Source organism: Oryzias latipes, chromosome 12, assembly GCF_053564925.1.
Source record: "Oryzias latipes strain Hd-rR chromosome 12, Olatipes_Hd-rR_3.1".
In the NCBI taxonomy this organism is placed as follows: domain Eukaryota; kingdom Metazoa; phylum Chordata; class Actinopteri; order Beloniformes; family Adrianichthyidae; genus Oryzias; species Oryzias latipes.
Window position 1 is genome coordinate 27,948,126 of NC_136248.1, and position 25,504 is coordinate 27,973,629.

At 39.4% G+C, this 25,504-nt stretch overlaps 2 protein-coding genes across 6 annotated transcripts in view; one reads left to right on the top strand and one right to left on the bottom strand.

The window, feature by feature from the left end:
• LOC101173562 (rhotekin-like) overlaps nucleotides 1-23,233 on the top strand; it is a 43,835-nt gene extending 20,602 nt beyond the window's left edge. The window contains exons 12-13 of one of the 5 annotated variants that reach the window (XR_013659251.1): nucleotides 1,555-1,642; nucleotides 7,906-8,148. Coding sequence is in view for 3 of the 5 variants with exons in the window: in XM_078955518.1 (XP_078811644.1) it covers nucleotides 1,555-1,642; nucleotides 23,094-23,115 (110 nt within the window). In the remaining 2 variants the exon portion in view is untranslated. Of the gene's footprint in view, nucleotides 1-1,554; nucleotides 1,643-7,905; nucleotides 9,443-23,093 lie in introns of those variants that run through there. The other 4 variants (XM_078955518.1, XM_023961072.2, XR_013659252.1 and 1 more) reach the window with 4 other exon arrangements.
• arid6 (AT-rich interaction domain 6) lies at nucleotides 9,137-12,638 on the bottom strand. Its single transcript, XM_020707499.3, has 6 exons — nucleotides 12,461-12,638; nucleotides 11,997-12,148; nucleotides 11,489-11,541; nucleotides 11,247-11,344; nucleotides 11,034-11,163; nucleotides 9,137-10,939 (listed from the first exon to the last, which is right to left on the bottom strand). The coding sequence occupies exons 2-6, from the start codon at nucleotides 12,139-12,141 to the stop codon at nucleotides 9,788-9,790; spliced, it is 1,578 nt and encodes a 525-aa protein (XP_020563158.1). The 5' UTR covers nucleotides 12,142-12,148; nucleotides 12,461-12,638; the 3' UTR covers nucleotides 9,137-9,787.
• Nucleotides 23,234-25,504: the final 2,271 nt, after the last annotated feature.

The window sequence follows — 25,504 nt, forward strand, 5'->3', positions numbered from 1 at the left end:
CTTTTCCCCATGTGTTGGACGGGTTTAGGCCATTCCTTTCTTCACGCTGATCCTTTAAAATACTTTTTAAACTGGGATTTGAAACTGTAATTGTATTGTATCTATTCCTCAGAGTGTTGGGACCGGTGTGTTTGGGTTCCTTTATACATGCTTTATTTTGTGTAATTCTAGCGGGGTGAATGTAACGGGTTCACAATGTATTGTATAATTACACACAATTTTATTTTATTTATTTTATATCTGGCAATTGAGTTGTATGCCATTAGGGTCCTTCAGACCTGGGTATAAGAAGTTGATGCCCCCCCCCCCCCCCCTTCCCTTTCTGCTGTTTTCTAATCGGGAAGAGTTTTGGGCATTATCTGAGCGCAGCACGTGTTGACGCCATATTATGTTATGAACAGATAATAAACCAGACTGCTCCAAGAAAGTTCATCCGGTGTCTCGTGGCTTCCTGAGGTTTTCACAACACAACGCAGAGCACTAACGAGAGAGACGGTTACACTTGCTGGGTTTCTTGGGAGGCATATTGTCTACAAAATAAAATATGTGCCACTTTTTTTGTACCCCGGGGCTACCGGGTGGCTGGCCAGTGACACTGGCGTTCATCCGGAGACATTTACACATCGGCCGGCCAGCGATCTGGCTGCTACCCGATTTCATAGTGACGTCATCCCTGCCCAACTGACTGAAACTTGACTGCCGCGCCTACATTCATGACCATGAAAACTGTTGGCAATCTCCCCACACTGTCTTTGCAACCGACTGGGCAATCGAGATCGACGTATTAGCCCCCCTATCTACATTATTTAATTGTTTTATTTTGTTGTGTAAAGGAAACATTTATTTTTTATTTGTAGTGGTTTGTCATAAAACAAAACCAATAAGCTTCAATAAATCTGCAAACTAAAGATGACAATAAAACTTGTGATGTGAAACAACTATATCATAAAACAGATCAATATCAAGAAAATGTCAGTTTCTGGCTTTATGACTTTGCAACATTTATACCAATACACCTGTTACTTAGAAATAACATAGAACCAAAAGAGTGAAGAATGTTAGGCCTTTACCTTCCCTACCAGCACATTCATCAAAACCTGTGCACTTGTCAACACCTGCTGCCACAATTTCCCAAATTTGAATATTATGTTTATCTGCATTAATCTGAAGAGGCAACGATCCCGGAAAGCAGTCAAACTTGTTCAGCAAACAGTCGAAAACATCACAGAACCTAAAGAACAACGAACCAGAAGCTGTCACTGTTTAATTTTCTGCACCAAGGAACAACACGTGAGGCACGCAGAATAAATAGATTTCACAACCAAAGGTTAAAAATTCCCAGTAGGTAAATGTTGGCATTGTATTACCAAATATTTCATCAATTACATGGGCAATGAAACTGAACAAAAAGAAAAAGAAAACAAGGAATCAAAAAAGAAAATACATGCCACCGACTTCACCCGTCAGTCTTCTCAAATTTCACAAAACCTCTGATGAATGCTGTGATAACGCAAATGGTCTATGAAAATCCGTTTATTTCCTCTTCATTACCAGTAACGCCGTCTTCCCCGAGAAAGGGCCCTGTGAATCCAGATCTGTCAAGTGAGATCCGCACATTGCTCTCCTCCTACTACAAGGAAAGGTAGGACTTTTAGCACTTGAGGCTTCACAAACTTAAATTTGGGAAGTTGTAATGTGCAAAACATTATGTTTCAAACTTAGTTGCATCAGTTCTAACCAGTCAACAAAAATATCTATACGTACTGTTTCAAGAAAAGAATAAAAAAAACCTCACTCAATTAGAAGAAATATGTCGCTGAAGACTCACATTCATCCAGGTTGATTCCATCATAGTAGTAGGTTTAGGGGTTGTCTTGTCAATTCTGAATTGACAAAGCCTTTTGGATAAGAGGTGAAATGTCTTACAACGTACGTAAGTCCGGATGACAACCCCTAAACCTACTACTATGATCTTTACACAATGGCTTTGCTTACGTCATGTCAGAGCAAATGTTTCATCAAGTACAGGAATATTTCTGCAGTTACATGATCATTATACGTGTAACTGGCACTTCTACCTCCTTTATTCATGGAGGTGGAAGGGATACACACGTCATTGTCCACAGCTGATGTGTGCAGCTCTGACGAATAGACAATCCCTTGCTATCATGTCCTCTGTGCTATGCAGATAAGTTTACCTAAAAATTAGGTGTATGAACAATGTGTCAAATTATGCATGGAAAATACTACAAAAATTATTTTGAATTGTTTTGGGATTTTTACCTCTTTGAGATATGTTGTATTTTAAGAAATCCAAAATAGTTTTGTGTCAATATTTTGAGTTTGCCTGTTTCCCCTGTCATGCCACGTACATGGTGGGCATGTGTCACGCGTCCAGTAACACGCCGAACACGTTCTTGGATTTTCGCATACAATCGCTACCCGATACTAGCGTATGTACCTAGAGTTGAAAGAGGCTTGGTGTGAACAGTCGAAGCAGGGAAAATCTTGTGAATGTTGCACATGGCTTTTTCCTTCATACCGATTCATGAAAGACTTGGTGTCATGTAATTTTGGCTTGGCAAATACTGCAACTATTAATTTCTTCTCTGATCAACAGTTGGCACCTCTGTAAGTTAAAAGGACGCTATCCATAAGTCACTACCAAATCTGAGTTCCTGATTGGTCAACTTTCAACCCATGTTCAATGACATAGTACGTAAAGCCCGAAAGCGGACTTAAAAACGTAAGAAGTGACATGTCAAAGCAAGAGTCCTGAACACGGAAGGCCAAAACAGGCATTTACAAAAATGTTTCTTTAGAAGTGGCTGCTTGAATCTTAGTTGCTGCAACCGGTGTGAACATGGTTGCTCACTGTTTAACCACAGTGTTGACATTCTTTCGACAACCATTATTCCTGCATTTTGGGAGGAAATAAAGGATTGCAAGAGACAGTTCCTTCGTATTTTACATTTTCTTTTGTATGTTTTACCATCAACAACATGTCTGCTTCAGGTCAGGGGGTGTGAGCTCCCATTCCTCTTCAGATATCATTAAGCAGTGCCTTTTCCTTTTTCACTCTAACCCCTGGAGCAGTTATGAAAGTAGAGTAAGACAATTAGTCATGGTAGTAGTTCATATTTCAATTTAAAAAGAAAAGAAGAAGAACACGGGCATAATTCAAAGAAGTAACAATAAAGAAAGGGTTCTCCCTTTGGCTAATGGGTTTTAATACAGTTGCAGGTTATTACAACAGTCAGAGGACCAACAAGAAAGACTCACAAAAACTCTCAGATCAATAAAAATGAAGCTTTAGATCTAAAAACATGAATCATAGTCGGACTCACTTTCCAAAACCGCATGAGAAATTCATTATTGGACCTAGATATAATGTTTTCCTCTATATTCTAAGTTAAGTGGGTGTTTTAACAGTACATTCTTTGTAGAAAAAGTAATTGTTTAACTTTCGTTTCATAATTTCTTGAAACACAAACACGTTTTTGAAGCTGGTTAGTTAAATTTTTGTGTGGGAGGAAGATAAGGTAGATCCCATGTGATCAGGTTTTAGATCTGTTTGTTGTCCGTTGAATGCGGTCAGTGTGAAAATCGGTTGAAGAAATTCTTTGACAAAATTCAGGCCAATGCACGCAAATATTTAATTTTTCCCCTTGTGTCATGCACCATTCATTCCCAGTACTTTAAAAAAACTATTGAGCCTTTCTTTTTTGTTTTGTTTTTAGTGTTTATCACACTTCACACAAATTTAAACAATCTAAAGAATAATTGGTGTAGATAAGTGTTTTGCTCCAGAACAAGATTCTCTCAAATGGATTTTACGATACAGCGCAGAATAATTGTTAAAATCCCAAGGTCAAAGCAGATCATACCATCATATCACTTCCACTATGTCTGACTGATACAAGGTTGTCCTTATTAAAAAGGGCTTTTGTGAGGATACAATTTGACTCAGCGTCTCACCAAGTTTAGGACAGAAAAAGACCATCTATGCCCATCATCTTTTGGCCGAGAGAAAAGATGGTCATGGATCCCGTTAGCAAAGATGAGGTGTGGTGCGGCTGTTTTTCTTAACCCTTTAACCCTTGTGCTATCCTAGGCACTTTAACGTTGGGAGTTGGGTCATCTAGACCCACTAGACAGTGCTCTGAACCTTTTTTCTTCAATGATTTGTGATCTTCACCGGTGTCCATGGATTACATGAAATCTTTCCACCTTTATCCACCTTTGTCATGGTAGGGAGAACACGTCAATGTAAGGGTGGGGTCATCTAAGATAGCACAAGGGTTACCAGCGGAGATGTTGCAGGTAATAACTATAGATACCACAAGCTCTCCGACATACTGTAACACTTTGACCGTTTACGCCACGGGTGCCCAATTCCAGGCCTCGAGGGCCGGCCTCCTGCTAGTTTCCCGGAAGCCCTGCCTTGTCTGCTGTTGATTACCTAGATCATGTTTAGCCAATAAAGAGCTTTAATGGCAGGATGGTTGGAAAACTTGTAGGACATCAGCCCTCGAGGCCTGGATATGGACACCCCTGGTTTACCCGATCAAAGTCTATCCGCTGATTCTGACGTGGAGAGAAGCTAATTTTTAAAGGTTCAATGCTGCTTTGCACCACGACAGAATCAGATGAATTATGTTGATAAAATGACTTCACTGTTGTAAAGTCTTGCATATCAGCACAAAGCTGCTTTTCTCCACTGGAATTTGGGTAATTGCGTAAACCATTGAAGATTTATTATAGTCAAAAAATGTCAAACATTGAGCTAAAGTCTCACTCCGATCATATTTTGATCTACTGTAAAAGCATTCCTAGTGGTCTTTTAAAAATGATTATTTCGATTTTAGTCAAAATCATTTTTAAAAAGTCACGTTTTGGATGTAGTTTCTAATGCAGTAGTTAATTAGAAAATTCCCCTCTGAGTTTTAGCCAGGACTGTTGGTGCGGAGTAAGCCCGGCAGTGATGCTTGGACATCACTGCCAGCAAGCAGCAGATGTCCTCCTAGCACCCTACCCGCCAATTTTAACCGCACCTTAGACATTTAGGGCCCCTTGGTGGGGAGGGTGAGGGGACATCACTGTGAGTAATCAGGAGATGTCCCCTCAGTGCCCTACCCGCTACTTTTAACTGCACCCCACTTAGTACACACACCCCTCCCCCCTCAAAATATACATTCCAACATACACGCACACACATTTTGCAAGGAAGTGGGGACCTAGGACCATCTGCCCCTTACCCCTTCCCTGGTGGGGGGTACGGGGCCCCTGGCAACGGCGGCCGTGTCCCCTGGGTGCCGGTTTCCTGGCCCCAGCGGTACTCTCTCCGCGCGCGCGGGGGGGTCACATTACACCTGGGCTGGGGGTGTCCGTGTCCCTGGCGGGTGGGTTCTGGTCCTTGCCCCTGGGCGCTGGGCCCCGCCAAATTTCCAACTGTGGCCGAGCCTTGTCGGGCCATGTTTACAACACCCCTTGTGGGCCCCCTTTTTTCCCCGGGGTGCTCCCCTCCTGGGCGGGGGCGTCTGGCCCCTGCCTTGCTCCTCCCTGGACCAACCGTGGGCCGGGTGGGTGGCTACCTGGAGTGCGGAGTGGGTCTCTCTTGGGGGGTCCTGGCTCGCACCTGGGGTTGGGGCGGGGGGATGCCCGGAACTCCTGGGTGGTGATGGGGTGCTCGTCTGGGGCTGTGGGTGCCCTTCTCGGGTGGGGCCCTGCGTTGGGGTCTTCCGGCGCGGCGGGGGGGCTGCTCTCCTGGTTGGGCTGGGGCGGCAGTCTCTCTCCCCCCATACCTCGTTGCTCTCTGGTTCTGGGGGCCTCGCAGCGGTCCTGCTGGCCCTGGCCTGGGTGGCGGATTTGGTCGCCCGGGGGGCAGTTGTTCCCTGCCTGCTGCCGTGTGGCGTTGGGGGGTTCCGGCTGCCGCTGCTGCTGCGGCGGGGGTCTTGGTGTGGGGGTGGCTGGGCACTCCCCCTCCTTCTTTTCACATTCCACCATCCATTTTAGAAGAACATAAACACTCACCTGAGCACAGGTGTTAGCTCACCTTTGCACTAATAGTTTGCATGATTGAATGAATGAAATATTTCACACTAGTTGGTTTTAAGGCATAAGTATGCGTGTGAACACTATCTGTTTTGTGTACATGTCGACATGTGGACATTTTTGCAGCTAGCAGGTGTGTTGATAACATTGGAGTGTGTGTGTGGACAGGCCCCGCCCTTTTTATACTACATTTGAACCTTGCCGTAATGATAAACAACCAGTAAACTTGCTGCTCTACGCTGCTTCATGGTTTTATCCCCCCCCTCCTACTATCACCCTCCTACCCCCCCCCCCCCTAACATCCCTCTCTCTTCTTCCCTTCTTTCCTTTTCCGTCCGGTCCAACACCAGAGATTTTCAAACATGATCGAAATCAATAAAGTTTGGCCTCAATTACAAAAGGGGTTTATTCAGACATACCTTTGGTTTGTCTGAAGATTAATAACCCCTATTGTTAAAGTAAAATATGTCCAACACAAGAGGCCCTCAGTTCTCATCTGCCTGCCCAGCTGTTAGACAGGACAAGTAAAAAAATAAATAAATAAATAAAAACACCAAAAAACACAATTTTCATCAGTGTGGGTCTCAAAAAGAAGGCAAAGATCAGCTTGGACTTGTAAAAGCTGGAAGCTGGACGCCCATGTCTGTGTTCCCTGATGTGTATTTTTGAGGTCATTTTAAAGTATTTTGCATCCTTACATGTGCATCCCGCTGATATCAAGGTCAACCAGCATCTGCTCCATGCACACTCTATTTATGTCAGTTTCCGTCTGTTCTCATTTTAGATTCCTGTTTCTAAAGTATAATGCATAAAAAATTTCCTTTTTTTTAGCTTACAATAAAGGATATGTAGGGCACACGTTTAACTTTTAAGAAACCAAACAAATCACAGTCGACAGCAGAATGAATCACAACAATGTCATTCATGACTGAACACATGATGTAACAGCTTTTGGACAAGCCCTACTGAGACTAAATCACATAATGGTCCATTTGTACAAAACAGGCTTTACCGTGAGACAACTGTATGCAATTTGACCTCTTTTGCCAACGAGCAAACAAAGGTTGCAAGTTTAAGTTTGCACTAATAGCTGCTTTTGTTCAAGCGTGTGTCTGTGTACAAGGAAAGGCCACAGAGCGGACATGGGAACAGGTTTTGCAGCCTGCTTTGATAGCTGATAAATAGAAACCAGCAGCCTGGCATCTCAGCAGAATTCCACTCTTACAATACAATCTTTGTTTTACTTAAAAACCTGTTGTTTGCGCAGGTTTGTGGTTTCCTTAAGCAGAGTCCTATTGTCTCAAACTGTGTGACCGTGTGCCATCAATACACCTGTCATTGCCCAATCTTTTTTATAGATAAATACAACTCAAATGACGTTATTTTGAGCAGAGAGATCATCTTTGAATCTCAAGAAAAACACTCAAGTGTCTTTAAAAATCTTTTGAACAAAAAAATAACTAATCCTGCAAAGTGTGTTAAACACTGCAACCTTTCAGCAGATAGCTGATAAAGCCTGTGCATTTTTTTGGTGCCGGTCTGGAATCACCAGTTGTACGATTGCTTCCAGTAACTTTTACTCTTGTGTTCCTCCAAAAATAACATCGTCATGCCGGCTTTTATTGGGGCGAGGATTGTTAAATAAAAACGGTTTTAACTGTCTCTTGAAGCCGGGAATGTTTAATGGAGGCATTTTCCAGAGAGCGTTTATCAGAAACAGGGTGGAAGTGAATTTTTTGCATTGTCACCTGCTAAAATAATTGGGAAGAGAGCCAGGACGGTTGACACGCTGTTGAATGACACTGTTATTGTTGTCTTTAAGTTTGATTGACGCTTTTCTTCATTTTACAGTCATTAATTTCCCGACAAGACAACTCCAAATGGAAACGGAAATGATGAAGAACTGCCGTCACTAAGGGATCACAAGATGTGTGGTGTTGAACCTTCAACCTCTGTTTTTTTGTTTTTTTCATGAGAAAAACAATCAAAGTGGGAAAAAAAAAACGTAACTATACTTAAGTTATAGTTATAGTTGCAAAAGATGTACATAATAAAACTAAAGTCAAATAAACACTTGTTCTCATTCCGGTTTAATGCTTGCCTGCGGCCGACCTTTATTTCTGAATTTGCCACACGGGTGCCAACTTTATCAACAAAGACAACAAAAGAGGATTTCTATGATCACAGCTAACAAATAAGAAAACTAAAGGGATAATAGGGGTTTTAACTGCTCCCTGGATCTGTCAAAATGAATTTGTTAAAGCATTTCTGGGCTTGAATGTCATTGCGAAACACATGTGTGAGATGCAGTATAGCTTCAAGCTTCAGGGCGTCATCACTTTGATAATTGTCCTGCTGTCAACATCAGGAGATTGAAAAAACATAACACGTCTACCACAAAAATCCAGAAACAGAATTCCGCATTTGTGCTGATGATCCGTCCCACATTGTTCCTTCTTTAATGGCCTTTTAAATCCCACGAACTATAATTACTATTATATATATATATATAATTTGCGCAAAGCATTCAGCGTCTGGTGGGAGTGTCTGCTGTTTTTATGCTGCCGTCATTTCAAAGGAAAAAAAAAATGCATTGCACGCTTTGATTCAAAGGGTAAAAATTAAAATAATTATAGTTTGGACTTCCACCATTTATTCCAAAAGCAGTTTAAATATTCTGAGTGTGTCTTTTTAAAATATACTTTAGATTAATGTCATTTTACAGAATAGCTGTCAACCAAAGGGAAGATTTGAAAAAAAAAAAAAAAACTCTATAGAAGGCTTTCATACATGTGGGAGTTTTAATATTAATATATTTTACGTATTCACTGATTTTTAATAATATAGCCTAATATTTTAGGCTTTTTAAAAAATGTTTTTTTTTTTAACATTTTGGTGTTTTTCTCTGTCCAATAAGTCCCACAGTTAGAACAAAAAGATTATATTTTTAGGTCACTGTGAAGAATAAAATAATATAGATAGATATATATATATATCAAAATATAATTATTTTTATTTGACAAAACCTATTGTTAATTTGTGATGTGTTCCAAAGTGAGTAATACACAAAAAACACGATTCATGCATTTTAACACATTTATTAATATTTAAATCATTACAGAATATTTACAGGATCAGCAAATGACACTTATGTGCACTTTAATTAGATAAAAATCACTTCATAATACATATTTAATTTTTTCCCCTCAAATATCTGCTACATTTAGTTTTTTGTAAAATGGATTTACTTTTGTTAGCTTTACAATATCAAGTTAAACGTCACGATAAAAAAAATTTAAAAAAGAGAAAAGAGCTTTTCAGATACTTCCTTTCTTTGTTTCTTTTTTTCTAAAAGTGTTTTTGGTGCATTATTTTGAGGACGAAAGTTTCACTTTAGAAGCCACATAAATTCAGATTATGTGACCAGGAATAAAGTCCTTAATCCTCAAGAATAAGGAGTTTGGAAAATAGCTTCAAATATGGAATAGCTTCCTTTCAAATACAAACTTTTTTTGGCAGCAAGAGCCAATTTTATTTTGAAAATGAAGTCTTTGGTTTAGACTTAAAGCTTATGTTCATGTTCATGTTCTGTACCTGGCACTAATACTGAAGTTAAACGTTGATTTATTGCTCTCAATGTGCGAAACTCCTCTGCTGTACTGCAAGTGTAACTTCACTAATCAAGTTTTTAAGAATTAGCTTCAGCGTGGTGTTGGTTCTTTCCATCTTAGCTTCACGAAGTGCTCAAGATGATTTTCCTCAGCTTCACGAGCTCCTCGCTGGAGAGCTCCAGCTCAGAGCTGGGGTTCATCAGCCGGCCTGGAGGCTTTCTCTCGCCTCTCTGCTCCTCCTCCTGAACTTCACAGAGTCTGGAGGAAGCGTGAGAGGACACTCTGGTCTGTGTGACGTCCCGGTGACGATGGGCATCCTGCAGAGGCCAGACACTCTTCATGTTGCTGCTCGAAGGGAAGGGTTTGTAGTTTTTGTAGTTTTGGCTCCGGCTGGAACTGTTCGCCTCGTCCTTCTGGCTTAAATCCTCGGCTGAGTTCTGCCGTTTCATGTAAAATATCTCGCCTGAGGGAAGAGCGTCAACGTCAGAGCAGCTCTTCTGTCCAGAGGAATCCTCGGGATTGAGGGAAGGGCGCAACATGGCAGAGGGGCCACACGATTTGATCAATTTATAAAAGACAGACAGTGGTACTTCAAATTCCATCCTTCCTTCTCCTGGTTGAGGAAGCCTGCACTGAATGTCGCTGGCAAAAGGCTTCCATTCTTCCTGAACTGTCTGTTTGTCTTCTGCTTGTTCGAGCAAAGAGCTTGATTTTGGAGAGCTCGGTTTTCGGGCCCCCTTGTCAGCTTCCGTTGTAAGGGCAGAGCTGCCTTTGGGGCTGTGTGGCGGTGTGCAAGCTTTCACAACACGGGCTTTCTTTGCTTTTGGAGGGTATGAAAAAGCTGTGTCTTCTTCACTAGAGTCACTAGCGTCTTCATTTCTAACTACCCCTGAATGACATGGGGCATAGAGTGGGGAGGGTTGGTTCAAAAACTTTGGACCCTTGTTGGAAGCCGGCGGGGAAAACGATGACGCCGGACTCTCAGAGTCGCAGCTGGATGCCTTTGTGCTCAGATTCAGGGGTTCATTCGGTCTAAACAAGGACATGTACTGCTCTGCCAGTCGCCGCAAGTCCATCAGTGACTGGTTGGTGTGCTGGTCAACAGTTGGTGGCTGAAACTGGTGGGTGGGTTTGAGGGCAGGGTGTTGAGGGAGTAACACTGAGGGAGTAAGGGGAAAGATAGGGGGTAGAAATGGCTGACTTGGTGGATAGAACTGCGGGAAGTGTAGAGGCAAAGAGTGGAGGTAGGGATCGAATTGGAAACTGTAAGGTCCCTAAAAAAAAACACAAAAATTATCATTAAAATTTAAATCTAAATACAAAAAAGCTACATTTCCCATCATTCTCAGTGTGGAAATGGAAACCCACCTGAGGGGACAGTAGCCTGCGCTTCGACGGCCTCTGCCCACTGGAGCTGTCCTTGTCATGAAAGGGTTTTGGCTGAGGCACAGCGTTTATTAAAATGCCCTTCAAGTGGCACTCATATGGTAAGAGGAGCCTAAAATAACAGCAAGTGAATGAGACACGGCGCTCACAGAAAACTCCACAGGCTGGAATAGGAGCATGCGTGGTCCTGCTTACCGCTCATAGTGCCTGCGAGTGCAGGTCGCAGCGCTCGTGCTCCGCGGGTTTCCGCCCAGAATGTTGTAGACTTGCTTCCACAGCTGATGGGAAGTGACCTAAGGCAAAGCAGGACAGTTTACGATTTCTGTGTTGCAAAAGTGCAAAGAACAATCTAAACCTGTCAAACATTTTGACCTGGAATTTAAAACATTTCAATTAGTCACGTGAAGTCAACACGGATGTTCAGACATGCTGTTTACCTTGTGGTAGCCCCCCAAGTCATTGACGGTCTTGAACATCACAAATAAATCAACTGCAAAAACACACAAGAGTTTTACGTTAATTCTCTTCTATTTTTCACTTGTTTTCTTAAAAAGAAAACATTAGAAGGATTTAGATCACAATTTACAATTATTCAAATCACAGTTTTCTGTTTATGTTGACAGCTGGCAAAAAGGAAAAGCCTTATGGGTACCTGAGATAATCCAAAATAATATTTTAGCTTTAACACATGCCACTTTTATGGTTTTTTTTGAAGAACAGTGACATAATTCAATAAAATGTGGTTGTGGATTTAAGAACAGAATAAAAATGTAGTGGTTCCACCAAGGTATTTTTTTTATCGTGTTACCATAGCTCTATTAAAAACAGCATAGATGATAAATAACAATATTTGTTTTACTCCTTTTGGTTTCAACAACAACAATAATAAGATGTGAATGTTAAAACACAAATGTTCTCCAAAATAAAAAAAAATAAAAATCATACTTTGCTTAAAGCCCAGGTTAGGGATCCTCTCTATTGGAGTGTCTCTCTTCTTCATGAAAATGTAGAGATCTTTGAGGAACTTTTCCTCTGTGATGTCCTCCATCTGGTCTCTGGTTTCGTCTTCTGGAAGTTTTGTCTGCTCCATTTTTTTTCTAAATAAAAAAAATAAAAACATATTTTTTTCTTGTTTTATCTGTAATTAGCCTGATGGAATGACATACAATGACATACAATTCAAAACAGAAACCCACCTGTCGCTATACTTGATATACAAAGTAATAAAGTATTGTCTTTTATTTAAAATTTATCTCAAATTTATAAGTAAAAAGTTCCCCCTCACTATCTCTATTTTGTAAAGGTAAAATTACAAGAAAAGTACTTTTTCTTGGTACTTTTACAACCTGTGTAAAACCAAAATTCAATAAAAAAGGATCAACCCGATTTAAAAAAAAATGACTCCTCACCTCTGAGATGATAAAAGTGGATCCAATTATCGCATTGCTTGATGGGTAATTACAAAAAAAACGCACAAGTCTGAGTTTTTAAGAAAGACAAAAATTCCTGCAGCCCCACCACTTCAGACACTTTCTCCCCGCTGGTATCTTTGCAACAATGAGAGAAACCTGCACAGGCTGTGTGTTTATTGTCACGACATCCTACCCAGAATTTTATATGGCAGAACCAGTTCAACTTGCTTCCAGCATCTACAGGAAAACGGTAAGACACACCCCCGCAAATTAGAAAAATGCAAAGAAACACAGTTTGAGCAGGAATATTAAATGACAACTGCTGTCTTTCGGATTGTTCAGATCCATTTTTAAAGTTTTTTTTTATGTAGTCAACCTCAAAAACTGTTAATTTGATCGCATGGTAATCATTTAACCCAAAGACGCAACTTGTTTTAAACTGTTTTAAAGTAAATCTGAATTTCTGATCCAATTTATGGCAAAAATTGACAAAATAGGTTGTTTTAAGAAAAATTGTCAAACCAGGCAAGGAGCAGGAATTTGGGCGACTGGAGAAGAAAACTTATAAGGGGAGGAAACCTCCAGCAGAACAAGACTCTGTAAGAGTGACCACCTGCCCAAATTAATAAGAGTCAGAAAACACTGAAACTCTGACATCATCTGTTCAAAGACACTTTAGAAACAGACAGACAGACAGAAAACTAGGTGAAAGAGCAGCAGTCTGGACTATAGCACCATCCTAACTAAAATTATCATATATATTTTTTTATCTTTTACTGTGTTTCTCGTAAATCCAGAAGTAATCAGGAAAGAATTTGATCTATTCTTGATAGTTTCCTCCTCTTTATTTATGGCTGCTAATGAGTCACTGTTTACCTTTCATTATTTTTTTTCTCAATGCTTTTGCGGTTTCTTGGGCCAAAGTATTTGAGCCGTTCAGCCAAAAGAGGCGGGATTTCTTCAAAATGTCAATTTGCATTCTTACAGACATAAAAACATTTGTTATGCATTTTTAATGCCTTTTTTAATTACTATTTAGCAGAAAACACATTATTATTTTCTAATTACTATGTCGATGGTTCTAATTTTTTTTGGTTGCTTGAAGTTATAAATACGTAATGACATTAAATAGTTTATCAGAAATGTTTTTCTTTAAAATAAAATAAATGTTTATTGGAGTGATGACACGTCCCCCTACATCAAGATTTTGCCCAAAGTTCTGCACGTTTAACCCTTGTGCTATCTTAGATGACCCCACCCTTACTTTGACGTGTTCTCCCTACCATGACAAAGGTGGATAAAGGTGGAAAGATTTCATGTAATCCATGGACACCAGTGAAGATCACAAATCATCGAAGAAAAAAGGTTCAGAGCACTGTCTAGTGGGTCTAGATGACCCAACTCCCAATGTTAAAGTGCCTAGGATAGCACAAGGGTTAACGCCATCCAAAGTGTTTCATTCAGGCAGAAAGGTTTCATATGTAGCACCTTTTATAAGCTATTCAAATTGCTTTGCAGCAGGCAGGACAAATAGAATACTAGACTGAAAAATCCCTTGAATAAAATAGTCAGAAAACAGCAACGGTTTAAGTTAAAATATAAATAGACATCATCAGGAAGCTGCTTCCATCTGTGTGCAGCAAGGTGACAGTTGAAAAATTTATAAACTAACAGCCATATATTTTTGAGGATTGTATTTTTTTTGTTGACATTCTGTTTTTGTTTTCTTCTGTCACAGTGACACCAGGTTCGTGTTTCTCAGCATCCGCAGCTGTCTTTACTGAAGTTGATCATCTTCTGTGTATTTAAGTGTCACGTTGTCAGCAAAGTCATGTCTTCATTCTTATCTCAACAGGCAGCTTCATTGACGATGCAATACAACATGCCACTTTGCAGTGTGATGTAGTCATTTAAAGAAAATTAGGAGATCCTATAAGGTCTGTACATTTTCACACATGTCGGTATCGGGATGCATACACATTTAAAATCAATTTTAACATCACTAAGTGACCCAAGTGATATAATTTAACATTAGAAATGTTTTTAAGCCTATTTTTAAACTTTCTTTGAAATGTAGTTTCAGAAGAATGTAGTTTTTGTTTTTGTTTAGGTTTAGACATTTCACACGTAAGACACATTTAAGGGACTGGTAGATGCCACAAAAAAGGTGTCTCAATGATGATTTCAGCCAAAGGAGCAAAAACAGCTAAAAGGAAGTCCAAACTATATTTGACCTTCAATATACCTTTTTGTTCAGATTGCTTATGCTTAAATGCATTTATTTGTTAGAGTATCCTACATTTTTGGTCTAACACAGTCAGTGCTGATATCTGTATTTCTCTAGCAATCTGTTCTTTGCGTGTTTAATTTATTTTTTATCAGACACTGGTTTGTTTTGTAATGTAAAACGTACCGACATGTTTCGGTGGAATGTCTTCCACCTTCATCAGGGTCGTCATCAGGTGGTAGTGTGTGACGTCTTTAAAAAACAGCTGATTGTAACTGAGGCGGAATCACCTGTCAAACTTTGACAAGTGACTCCGCCCCTTGATGTCCGTTTTACATTCGGTACGTTTGTCGGTACGTTTTACATTACAAAACAAACCAGTGTCTGATAAAAAATAAATTAAACACGCAGTATAATCTTATAGACACAATGAACCTCTTTGAATCAATCTGTTCTTTACTCCATTCTTCTTGTTTCCAAACAATGACTTTTATCCTTTTCTTGTTTAACTGAAGGAAGTTTAGCTCTTAGCAAAGGTGAATGGTCCATTGTGGTTTGGTGTCAGAACTCGCCTGTGCACCTGTAGTGTTCAGGATTTGACTCAGAGGGAGTGTGTACGGGTTGCTTAGCAGAGTCACAAGAACCCAGATTTATGATCACCATTAGAAAACAACCGAACCACTGTCTGCATAATAGGATCTGACCCAACTGTGGACTCTGTGAAATAATCCCGCCCACTTCCCAGCCTGTCAAGAAGTATTTTATGGTCCACAGTAACAAAGGCTGCACTGATTCTAAAAACGCCAAGATTGATGTTTTTCCTGAGTCACTGTTGACACTGATGCTGTTTAGCACTTTAGGAAGGGCAGTCTCGATTCCATGATGCATTCTAAAGCTTTTAAATAAATAAAAAAGTGTAGTATTTAAAGGTATTATTATTGAATGTAAGTTTTTTTCTTAAATAGGAAACATAAAATAAGTAAAAGAAAAAAATTCCCAAATCTTATTTGAATCTTTATTCGTTTTAGTGTAATAAAAATTAGTCAAGTTTATAAATTCTTGGGTTCTTAAAGAAAAGATGTATCTGTTTTAAATTGAATCCAACTAAAATCAAAGAGTTTCATTTCAGAACAAAAGGTTTTAATCAGAAAGAAATACTTATAATTGTTAGTTAAGTAGTTATAGTCATGAAATGATGTAAATAACTTAACTAGAATCCTCAGTTAGCAGGGAGACATTACTTTGTGTTTCGAGCGTACAGCATGCATCAGAGAGGAAAACATATAAAATTCCAGGCGAACCACAAATAAACGTTACTGCCAAGATACACAGAAACATTGCAAGAGTGTGAGAAAATAGAATACAAGGAAAGCTGCAACAGCTAAATACCTCCAACGAGTAAGGCAAGTCCTGAGAAGCCAGCTCAATGGCAAGAACAAGACCCAGGAAATAAACAGCTATGCACTGCCAGTAATCATATACCCTGCAGGAATAATAAGATAGCCAAAGGAAGAGATACAGACCACGGATGTTAAGACACGAAAGCTCCTCACCATGCATGGAGGGTTCCATCCCAAATCCAGCACCCTGAGACTGTATGCTAGCCGCAAGGAAGGAGGCAGAGGACTAGTGAGTGTATATATATATATATATATGTCCTCAATTATCAGAATAATTCTACAAGAATGTGTTGAAAACAACAAAAACACAATTTTCATTGGAGTGGGTCTTTAAATAGGTTTACTTTACCATAAAATGATCTAGTTCTCCTAATTTAGGCCTTCCACAAACAGTAACATTTTTATTTTAATACCTCAAGGCGAGTTGGCAGTGTAAAGCAGGGTAGAGGTGGGGTTTTGTGCCCTGTATCAGTTAATATGCCTATTATTCTAAAAAAATAAAAATAAATCATAACTTGTAGGAGCAGTGATTTTCATTCATCCATTCAGTTTTTAACCTGTCATGTCCACACCTGGTGTGAGTTTGCAGGTGATGCTGGATTTTGATTATCTTCAGCCTGCATATAAACACCTCAGTTTCAGTTCTCTCTCATTTTTTAAGAAAGTGATCTGTACATTTGTTTTGTCCTGACATTTGCTTTTTTTTTCCCTTAAAAAAAGATGTGCATTCAAGGAAGACGTGCTTCTGTCCTTCACTAACCTCCATCATCAGATCCATAAAACCTATCATTGTATTCAGAAATGTAGTTTTTAAAATTTCTGCTTAAACAAAGGACGTCTGGAAACTAAGCGAAGTGTAATATGAGGGTGTGACTTTAAATTCCTACAGTCAGGACCAATACCTGAAAACCTAAATTGCTGTTGAGTGATGAGATGCTTTGCTTTTTTAGGCATGCATTCCCGCATGCACTTTGTGAAATTTTTCCCTGTCTGCAACAACATTCGTTTTTGTCTGTCATTCACAGCCTTGGCAACAAGAATTTGAATGGCACCATCTTTATTAAAACAACACCTGCAGAAATTGTATTTCAGGACAACCAAACAAGGGTAAAAATGTCCCAGAATTGTCCCAGTCTATCAGACATCACTAATGTGAAAAAGGGCACATTGCATTACAATACCATCTAGAAATAACTGCAGCTCATCTAAAATATGTCATCTTAGAAATAAGAGAAATAAAATATTTCAATCCAATATGTGGCCATAAAACTCTTTCTGTGGAGTAAAAGCTGATTTTTAGTAAGTCAATTTTTGAACCATTAGAATGGTCAAACCATGACGTTTGGATAAAAATGTGTCGACAAGATCAGTAAAAAACCCACAAGCCTAGTCTGACTTGGTTCACAGTCTGGAGTCAGAAATATTGAATGGAGTTCTTATCGGCAATGCAAAGTTTTATGTATGCATGTTTCCAGGATCAGTGTTTGCAAAAAAACTGCTAAGTTGGGTAGATTGGACTCTAAAAGTTGTATCTTTTTAAACCTTGCGCTATCTTAGATGACCCCATCCTTACATTGACGTGTTCTCCCTACCATGACAAAGGTGGATAAAGGTGGAAAGATTTCATGTAATCCATGGAAATCAGTGAAGATCACAAATCATTGAAGAAAAAAGGTTCAGAGCACTGTCTAGTGGGTCTAGATGACCCAACTCCCAATGTTAAAGTGCCTAGGATAGCACAAGGGTTACAAACTGTTATAGACAGTGAACGCTTAATGAAAAAGCGACTAAGATGACTACCTCTTAAAATCTCATTTGCCAGAAGTTACATAAGTGTCATTTATCATACGAACCAGTTGTTTGCTGCTGGACATGCATGCCAAATCCTTTTGTCACAATGTTGTATCATAGATTGCTAACTGGTGAAAAAGTTTGCAACTGTTTCAGCAGTTAGCTTTTTGAGCAGTCTCACCTGCCCAGATTCACCTGCAAAATTTAGTTTAAAAAAGAAATGAATTAAATTAAATGAATATCAATTTTTTAGACAAGTTTATTCTAGGATTACTTTTAATTGTCTTTCTATTGTCATTAAAGATGCTTTATTTTTAATTACTTCATTTTTTAAATTTCTCACCGACTTTCTGATTACCGTACATTGGTGCCAGTTTGTGACTCATTTAGTCTTTTTTATCTGCTCAGAGGGTGCTGGTGATCCAGGAGAGTATGACACCGTGGCTAAAGAATCATATAGTATTTGCTGTAGCAATTTAACCCTTGTGCTATCTTAGATGACCCCACCCTTACATTGACGTGTTCTTCCTACCATGACAAAGGTGGATAAAGGTGGAAAGATTTCATGTAATCCATGGACACCAGTGAAGATCACAAATCATCGAAGAAAAAAGGTTCAGCGCACTGTCTAGTGGGTCTAAATGACCCAACTCCCAATATTAAAGCACAAGGGTTAAGTGAAACTGTCCAGCTATTCTTTAATATTGTTTAGCTTTATATTCTAAATGGAGTATTACTTGTCTAAACTCTGGAATTTGTGGAGACATGTTGCTGCAGTGATCTCCACTGAGACAGAGAGATTTTTAAAAGATAAAGAAGATTTCTACAAACAGGTTATCCATGTATTTTTTCAGAAGGAGATTTTCATGGGCTTGTTTTTTAAGTAAAGATAATTTTGGGAGATTTTTTTTCTAAGCTACAGTTTATAGCATAAAAAAGAAAATGTTGAAATGACATTTTATGAATTAAATTTTATACAACAGACTTTTTCTTTATAAAACTTGGAAACATTTAACTGTTGCAAATCAAATTTGTAAATCTGACTGACGTCAGTGCCTCACCAGCCGTGACCCTCTCCGCACGTCACTGGTGACTGGACTGTGTGCATACGGTTTGCAGAATACATCGTCATTGATCAGCCTCAAAGGCTGCATTTTAAAAAAATGTTTCTCTTCATTTCTGACACATGGATTTAAGTTGAGAACGTTTTGAGAAAACAACTTTTTGCAAATTTTAAACATTGGAGAACACAGGAGTGCGATCCTGGAAGTTATGGGCAAATGTTTTCAGATCCAAATTATTATTATTTTTTTTTATCTCCATAAGTATTTTAATGGGAATGAATGGTATTAGAAATAATCAATTCATTAAACTTTATTAGCCTTGTTTTGAGCCAGTTTAGCTCGTGCTGGTTTGCGGCGCCTTCCATCCGTGAAACCCGAGTTCGACTCCGGGCTGCTCCCTGTTCCCTTCTCTACCTCTGCCGGTTCCAAGCCCGGTTTGAGAAGGTTGCGTCAGGAAGGGCATCCGGCGTAAAACATTGCCAAATCTACCATGCGACTCGTTCGCTGTGGCGACCCCTGATGGGAGAAGCCGAAAGTGGAAGAAGTATTAGCCTTGTTTTGCTTATGCACTCTTCACAATATTGCCAGTATGTTTTGTTCTTCTTACTTACTTTATCCACAAACATTAAAGAGCAAAATGTACGTAGTTGTATTGACCAGTATGAACTGTTTGTTTTTGTCTCTGGTGATGCAGAAAACGAGTAACATCCAGAGTGTGCCTCGTAGTGAAGCTGTAGAAGAAGGCAGGGACCATCAATAAAGTAATAATAATAGATTTTATTTGTTAGGCACCTTTCTAGGAACCCAATGTCGCCGTACATGAAAACACCCCAAACAAACAATAGCAGTTTCTCAGTAACTCACCCTAAATCATCTCAACAACATCAAGAGTACTCATTATTGTAAAAAAAACCTCAACAGAAATCCCTAATGTCATAACTCTAGAGTGAACCAGCATGTTCGAGGAATGCAAGTTGTGAGCGCCTCCTTATCTCCTCGCTTTAGGAAAACAACTGTTGTAGTCGGTTATTAAAGTATCTATAAATCAATTTTCTAAACCCACTTAATTCTTTCTGGGGTCCCAGGGTTGCTGGAGCCTTTTCCCAACTACTGTTGGATAAAGAGAGGGGGCACCCTAGATAGTTTGTCAGTCTGTCCGAGAGCCAAACACCCTCACATTCACTCCTAAGGGAAAGTTTGGTCACCAATGAACCTGTGAAGCAGGATTTTTGGAGTGAGACAACAGTAAGACAACATGTACAAGGAATACATGCAAACTGAAACAAAGAAAGGACAAAGCTAGGATTTAAAATAGGGCCTTCTCCCTGTGAGCTTAGAGTGGTGACACTACATTACCATGCATTCACATTATTCCAGGTAGACCGCCAGCTCTCTCCGTGGAGTCCAACTGATAGCAGAGGTAGGTCACAATCCCCTGCCCAGAGGTAGGGCAAAATGGGGATCCCTGAAAATTGGATGATAAGCGAGGACCGACCAGGCTCTCTTGATTTAGTGATGTTGAAAAATGTGATGTGATCCCCAGCTTAAAACATACTCATGGATCCCCTGGCCCATGAAGCCAATGTCCAAAGGTCACAACCACCACAGCAACTGGTTTCCCCAAAGAAGGAATAGGGTAGGAGACAGAGGATCAATAGCAATCACCATCTCATGTAATTTGTATTGGCAGCCATGTTGCAGAAGTACAGTGGTTGATATCTAATTGGTAGATCGCAAGTTTACTTTCCCACCCTGTCCACCTATTTGTCAAAGAAGTGTCCTTGGGAAAGGTACAGAACCCTGTATTGCTCTTGGTGGGGGTTAGCTCCGGTGAATGTGTGCTTGCATGCGTAAACGGGACTGTGACTGTAAATAGTCTTGGATCTTTTAAGAAGGTTGTCTAAGTGTACATCATTTACAAATTATTGGATTGTAAGTGTGTATAGTGTGCTGGAGTAAGGAGAGTTTTCAGTAAAAACAGGTGGATGGAGCAGTGTGAGGACATCTCCTGTTTCTTTGCAGTGGTGTCCAAACGGCCCCATCAAATAGCACTATATGCCTACTGGGCTATTGAAACAAGGCTGGGAGGCAGCACAGAGCCGCCTCCCAGCAGCAACCTAGCCTGGAGGAACCCACACCCAAGTAGCCAAACCCGCAAACTGCACCACACAAAACTATACAATACAAACCTAATGAAGCAACAGTTCTTCCCTGCAGGATTTGCACCTCTGAATTACGTGGAGTCTCTTACAACAGAGACTACACTTGGGCCACAGGTCAACCCAAAGATCCCCCATGACAACCGTCTGGACCCAGAGGACACACGCAGCTGTTACATTTTTACACACAGTCAAACTTGGATTTAGGCATTTTATCACTACAGATCTTTGAACATGAAACCCATTGAATCACGTCCAAGACATTTGTCACCAAGCCTCGGGTTTCATGTGAGGAATGACGGTTCTTTCTTGGTAATGATCCCAGACCTCTTCAAAGAAACTTAGCAAGAAGTGTGTTCATAACCATCTAAATTATACAGTTTATTTTTTTTATCTAAATGTAAAGTCCCAAAATAGCCGCTTTAATATTCTATTCGTTTTGTGCCAGCTATGATGAACTTAGACAGTTGCATTTCATGGCCTGAAAAAATTACTTGAATCACCGATAGTTCCAAATTGTTTACGTAGCTCATCAGCACTCACGTGATTTAGGTTTCCGGATTGCAAAATCTTTTCTTCCAGGAAGCATAGCAGTAAACAAAAAGGACACCTATGCTGGTGTACACAAAAAACATTTAAAGTTATCCTAATATGCCCACATTGACACATATTCCTCAAAAGGAGTGCTACCTTTTATCCCACAGACATACAAAAGTCCCTTTATATATGTGTATTCCTTGACTCAACACATAAACATGTAGAACTCAAATTCAAACAAAAGGTGAATATGATATATTATACAATGTGTACAGTGCAACATTAACAATCACGGGTTAATCCTGAAGGATTGTAAAGGTATGTCACTTTGTCTTAGCAAATCCCCTCTTTGAAAAAAGCTTCACACAAAGGAAGTAGGTTATTGAAACAGAGAGCTATTTTGTTTTTTTCCCCGAATGATATTCAAACAAAATAATCTGAAGAATGGTTAAGTCAGACATATTTTTTAAAACAGGTGGCTCCTTTATGGGTCAGTAAAGTGTAAATTGAACAAGCTTTTGTCTCTGAGCTCAGAGTCGAGGCTCTTCAGCCTAATTCAGAAAAGGATCAAACGTCATCAGAAACGGTAACGCTTGTTGGATCTTCTAAAGGAGGGCCCTTACACGACCAAAGCATGACAGTGAGGGAGAGAAAAAACATTCCTTAATAAGACAATGTCGCCATTCATGACATGGTCTCCTTGCTTTCACAACAGCCTTTGCATTCCAGGTAGTCAGTAAACAGAAACGCTGAGCATTCAGAGGAGAACATCTGACTTTGCTCTCCATCTGACCCCGCAAGATCTATCAATCTGCTTGTTTTGCAGCTACTGTATATCTAACCTGTCTACTCTGCAGCCTGTGATTTACCTGTTATTATTCGCAGCTTTTCTACAAAATGATCATCGAGTGATATCAGCATCACACATGCTCCACAATAGGTTGAATGCAAACATGTCAGAACTCATAGTATTTTTCTACGCATCAGTGAGATCACTAGCATTGGTGAACAATAAATACCTGTTTGAGAAAAAAGCTCTGTCTGTATCCAAACAATGACTTCTTCAAAGAAGGGCTTGGCTATTTCAACAAAACAATGCCAAGCTAGGTTGCCTGACACGACTCATCGGGAAGACGCAAAACTTTCTGCAAAAAACTGGCCATCTGCACTGAAGACCTGAAACCCAGTGATCAGTTGTGGACAATGAAACAAAAACTGTCCTAGAAATAAAGAATCAGTCTCCCAAATCGAGACAATAGGGCCGCATTTTACCTTGAAAATGAAGGAAGTGCTCTGTGTGTTTGAGGAGGTGTTGAACAATGAAGCATAGGTATGCCGCTGTGCAACTTTCTTTCTGAATGAGTAATATGCATTACATTCACATAGAGATGTATTGTTCAAATAAACTGCAAAGTCGGTAACATAATTTTTTAAAATTATCTTTTGTTTCAGGTCCCCCAGCCGGGACTTATAAGGGCCTTCTTTCTGTGAGGCAAGAGAGCTTAACCACTGCGCCACAGTGAAGCCCCAGTCTGGCTTGGTACGATGTAATGGGGATCCATTTATTCCAAACCTCAGCCCGACCATGGGGGCCATTGCCACAGGGAACGCTCAACAGCTCAGGGCCCGCTTTACGACTATCAGACCACAGAGCAGGACCTCAGCTGGCCTGATGAGAACGGGCACCGCAACAACAGCACCCCCTACAGGCGGAGCCGGTAGTGCCCCAGAACAATGGATCCCGGAGAGGAAGCACTGGAGTGAGAAAATACTTCAGTATATAAATAATAATAATAAAATATTAAAATAGGATATAACAATAATGGAAAAGATCAAATAAACTAGAAGGAGCTGCATTTCCAGAAGAAAATGCAGGGTTTAATGCTATACTGCTGAATTAAAATGAAACTTATAGGGTAATAATTGGCAAAAAGTAAATAAGTATATAAATAAAGAAATGGCCAAAGTTGACCATAAATAAAGTGAACACAGCACAATAACAAAAAAGATATGTTTGTTAAAAATGCGTACACCGGGTATCGAACCGGCGAGCTTCTGCACCATGGATTCGCCATGTATTTCAATGGAGGAAAAAATCCTGGAAATCCTGGAATATCTTGATAAGTACAAGGATTTGAAGGAGCAAATGTCACAGCTGGAAAAAGCTGAAAGAGCTGAAAATTCTGATAGCTGAATGGTTAAAATAGCTGAAAAATTGTAGAAGGAGTAAAGTGCCAAAAGCCTTCAATGCTTTATAGAACTCAACCGATAAAAAAATAAAGGCATTAGAAATGATTAAAACATAATCTTGAATATCATGAATCTAATAATTAGAAAAAGGGTAGTATTTTAAATAAAAATAGTCCTTACATAATTAAAACAGTGTCATAAGTAGAGAAAGTAGAGAAATTCATAAATACATAAAGAATAAAATAATCAAGCAAATACAAAAGTCATGTGAAAGATATATTAAAAAGTTGGGTCTTGTACCTCTTCTTAAAAATCTCTACAGTCTCTGAGGCTCTCCAGCAGGCTGTTCCACAGTTGAGGGTCGTAATGGTGGAATGAGGCCTCACCCTGTGTTTTGGTCCTCACCTTAAGAAGCCAGTGCCAGAGGACTGCAGGGTTCATATCTTCAAAAGCAAATCGGTTAAATATGATGGCTCAAGACCATTAAAGCATTTCTAAACCATTAAGAGAACTTTAAAATCAAGTTTAAACATTTCCTGTCACAAAGATATTGAACCCAATGACCTAAATGAGGAGAATATTATTAGACAATATTCTAACATTAACATGCTTAAATGTGTTGGATAAATAGGAATATTGCAACAAGAATAATTAAAATATTACAGAGGATAAATAAAACAATAATAGTGGATGAGAATGTGGTTCATCTGCAAATGAAGATTAAACACAACTTTCATCCAAGTCACCTCTTTCACAACTATGTTTAGCCAATTGGAATTCTTTTCCACACAAGTGATTGTAGTCTTGTAGTCTATGCAGCTTTCATAGAGAGGGAGGTTGTAAATATCAATTTTTACACTAACAAACTTTTTCCGTGCTCAACCTCTTTCCTAAATGTTTGTCTCCATCATTTAAGGGGTGGGAGTCATGAATGGGACTGGGGTTCTGTGTAAGTTGGAGGTTTTGGGGGGTGGGAAAGGGGGCTTTATTTTAATTGTTATTTTGTTGTTGTTGTTCTATGTTTTTCTTCTTGTGTTAAGTACTTTGTGTTTTGTTCTATATGAAAAGTGCTACATAAATAAGGTTTGATTTGTTTGTGATCTTATATTTTTCATTACTTGTTTAATTTTATTAAAATAGTATTTTTAGATCACACTTTCCAAGGGTCAATTATCAGAATCGACAAAGGACATCATCTCTGTGTACTTGGTAATGAAGTTTGAATTTCAAAATAAAAGTCTCCACTATGTTGGGGATCTTTCAAGACTTAAAAGAAAACTGTCTTGTAGTAGTGGCAACATTTAAGGTTGTAAGAAAGAAGAAAAATAAAAATCACAAGTAATACGAAAGAGAAATGTATGTAAATGAAAGAACTCATTAAAAAATACTTTCAAGTTTGCTCTGAGAAAAAAAAAACTCAAGCTACAACATGTTTCTGATTTCAACACTTTACTGCTGGAATTGGACATGACACGATAGCATATGTGAGATTCCTTCAGGTGGTTTGTACACAATACCAGTTACTAAAGCTTAGTGCACAAAAACCTGTTGTTTCAGTAATGACCGCAGATTGAAATGCATTGGAGTCAGCATTGTGATTTAGTTAATGGTGTTTCACTACTAGCAAAAGAGAATAAAGATGGTGAATGGATAGAGTTTACTATTCCAAAACT

Excerpts from the sequence above, each read along its gene's own strand:
- arid6 (XM_020707499.3), bottom strand. The coding sequence starts at position 12,141 with ATGGAGCAGACAAAACTTCCAGAAGACGAAACCAGAGACCAGATGGAG. Across the intron at positions 11,345-11,488 it reads ACTTGGGGGGCTACCACAAG|GTCACTTCCCATCAGCTGTG; the intron begins GTAAACAGCATG and ends GCTTTGCCTTAG. Across the intron at positions 11,164-11,246 it reads ACTCGCAGGCACTATGAGCG|GCTCCTCTTACCATATGAGT; the intron begins GTAAGCAGGACC and ends CTGTTATTTTAG.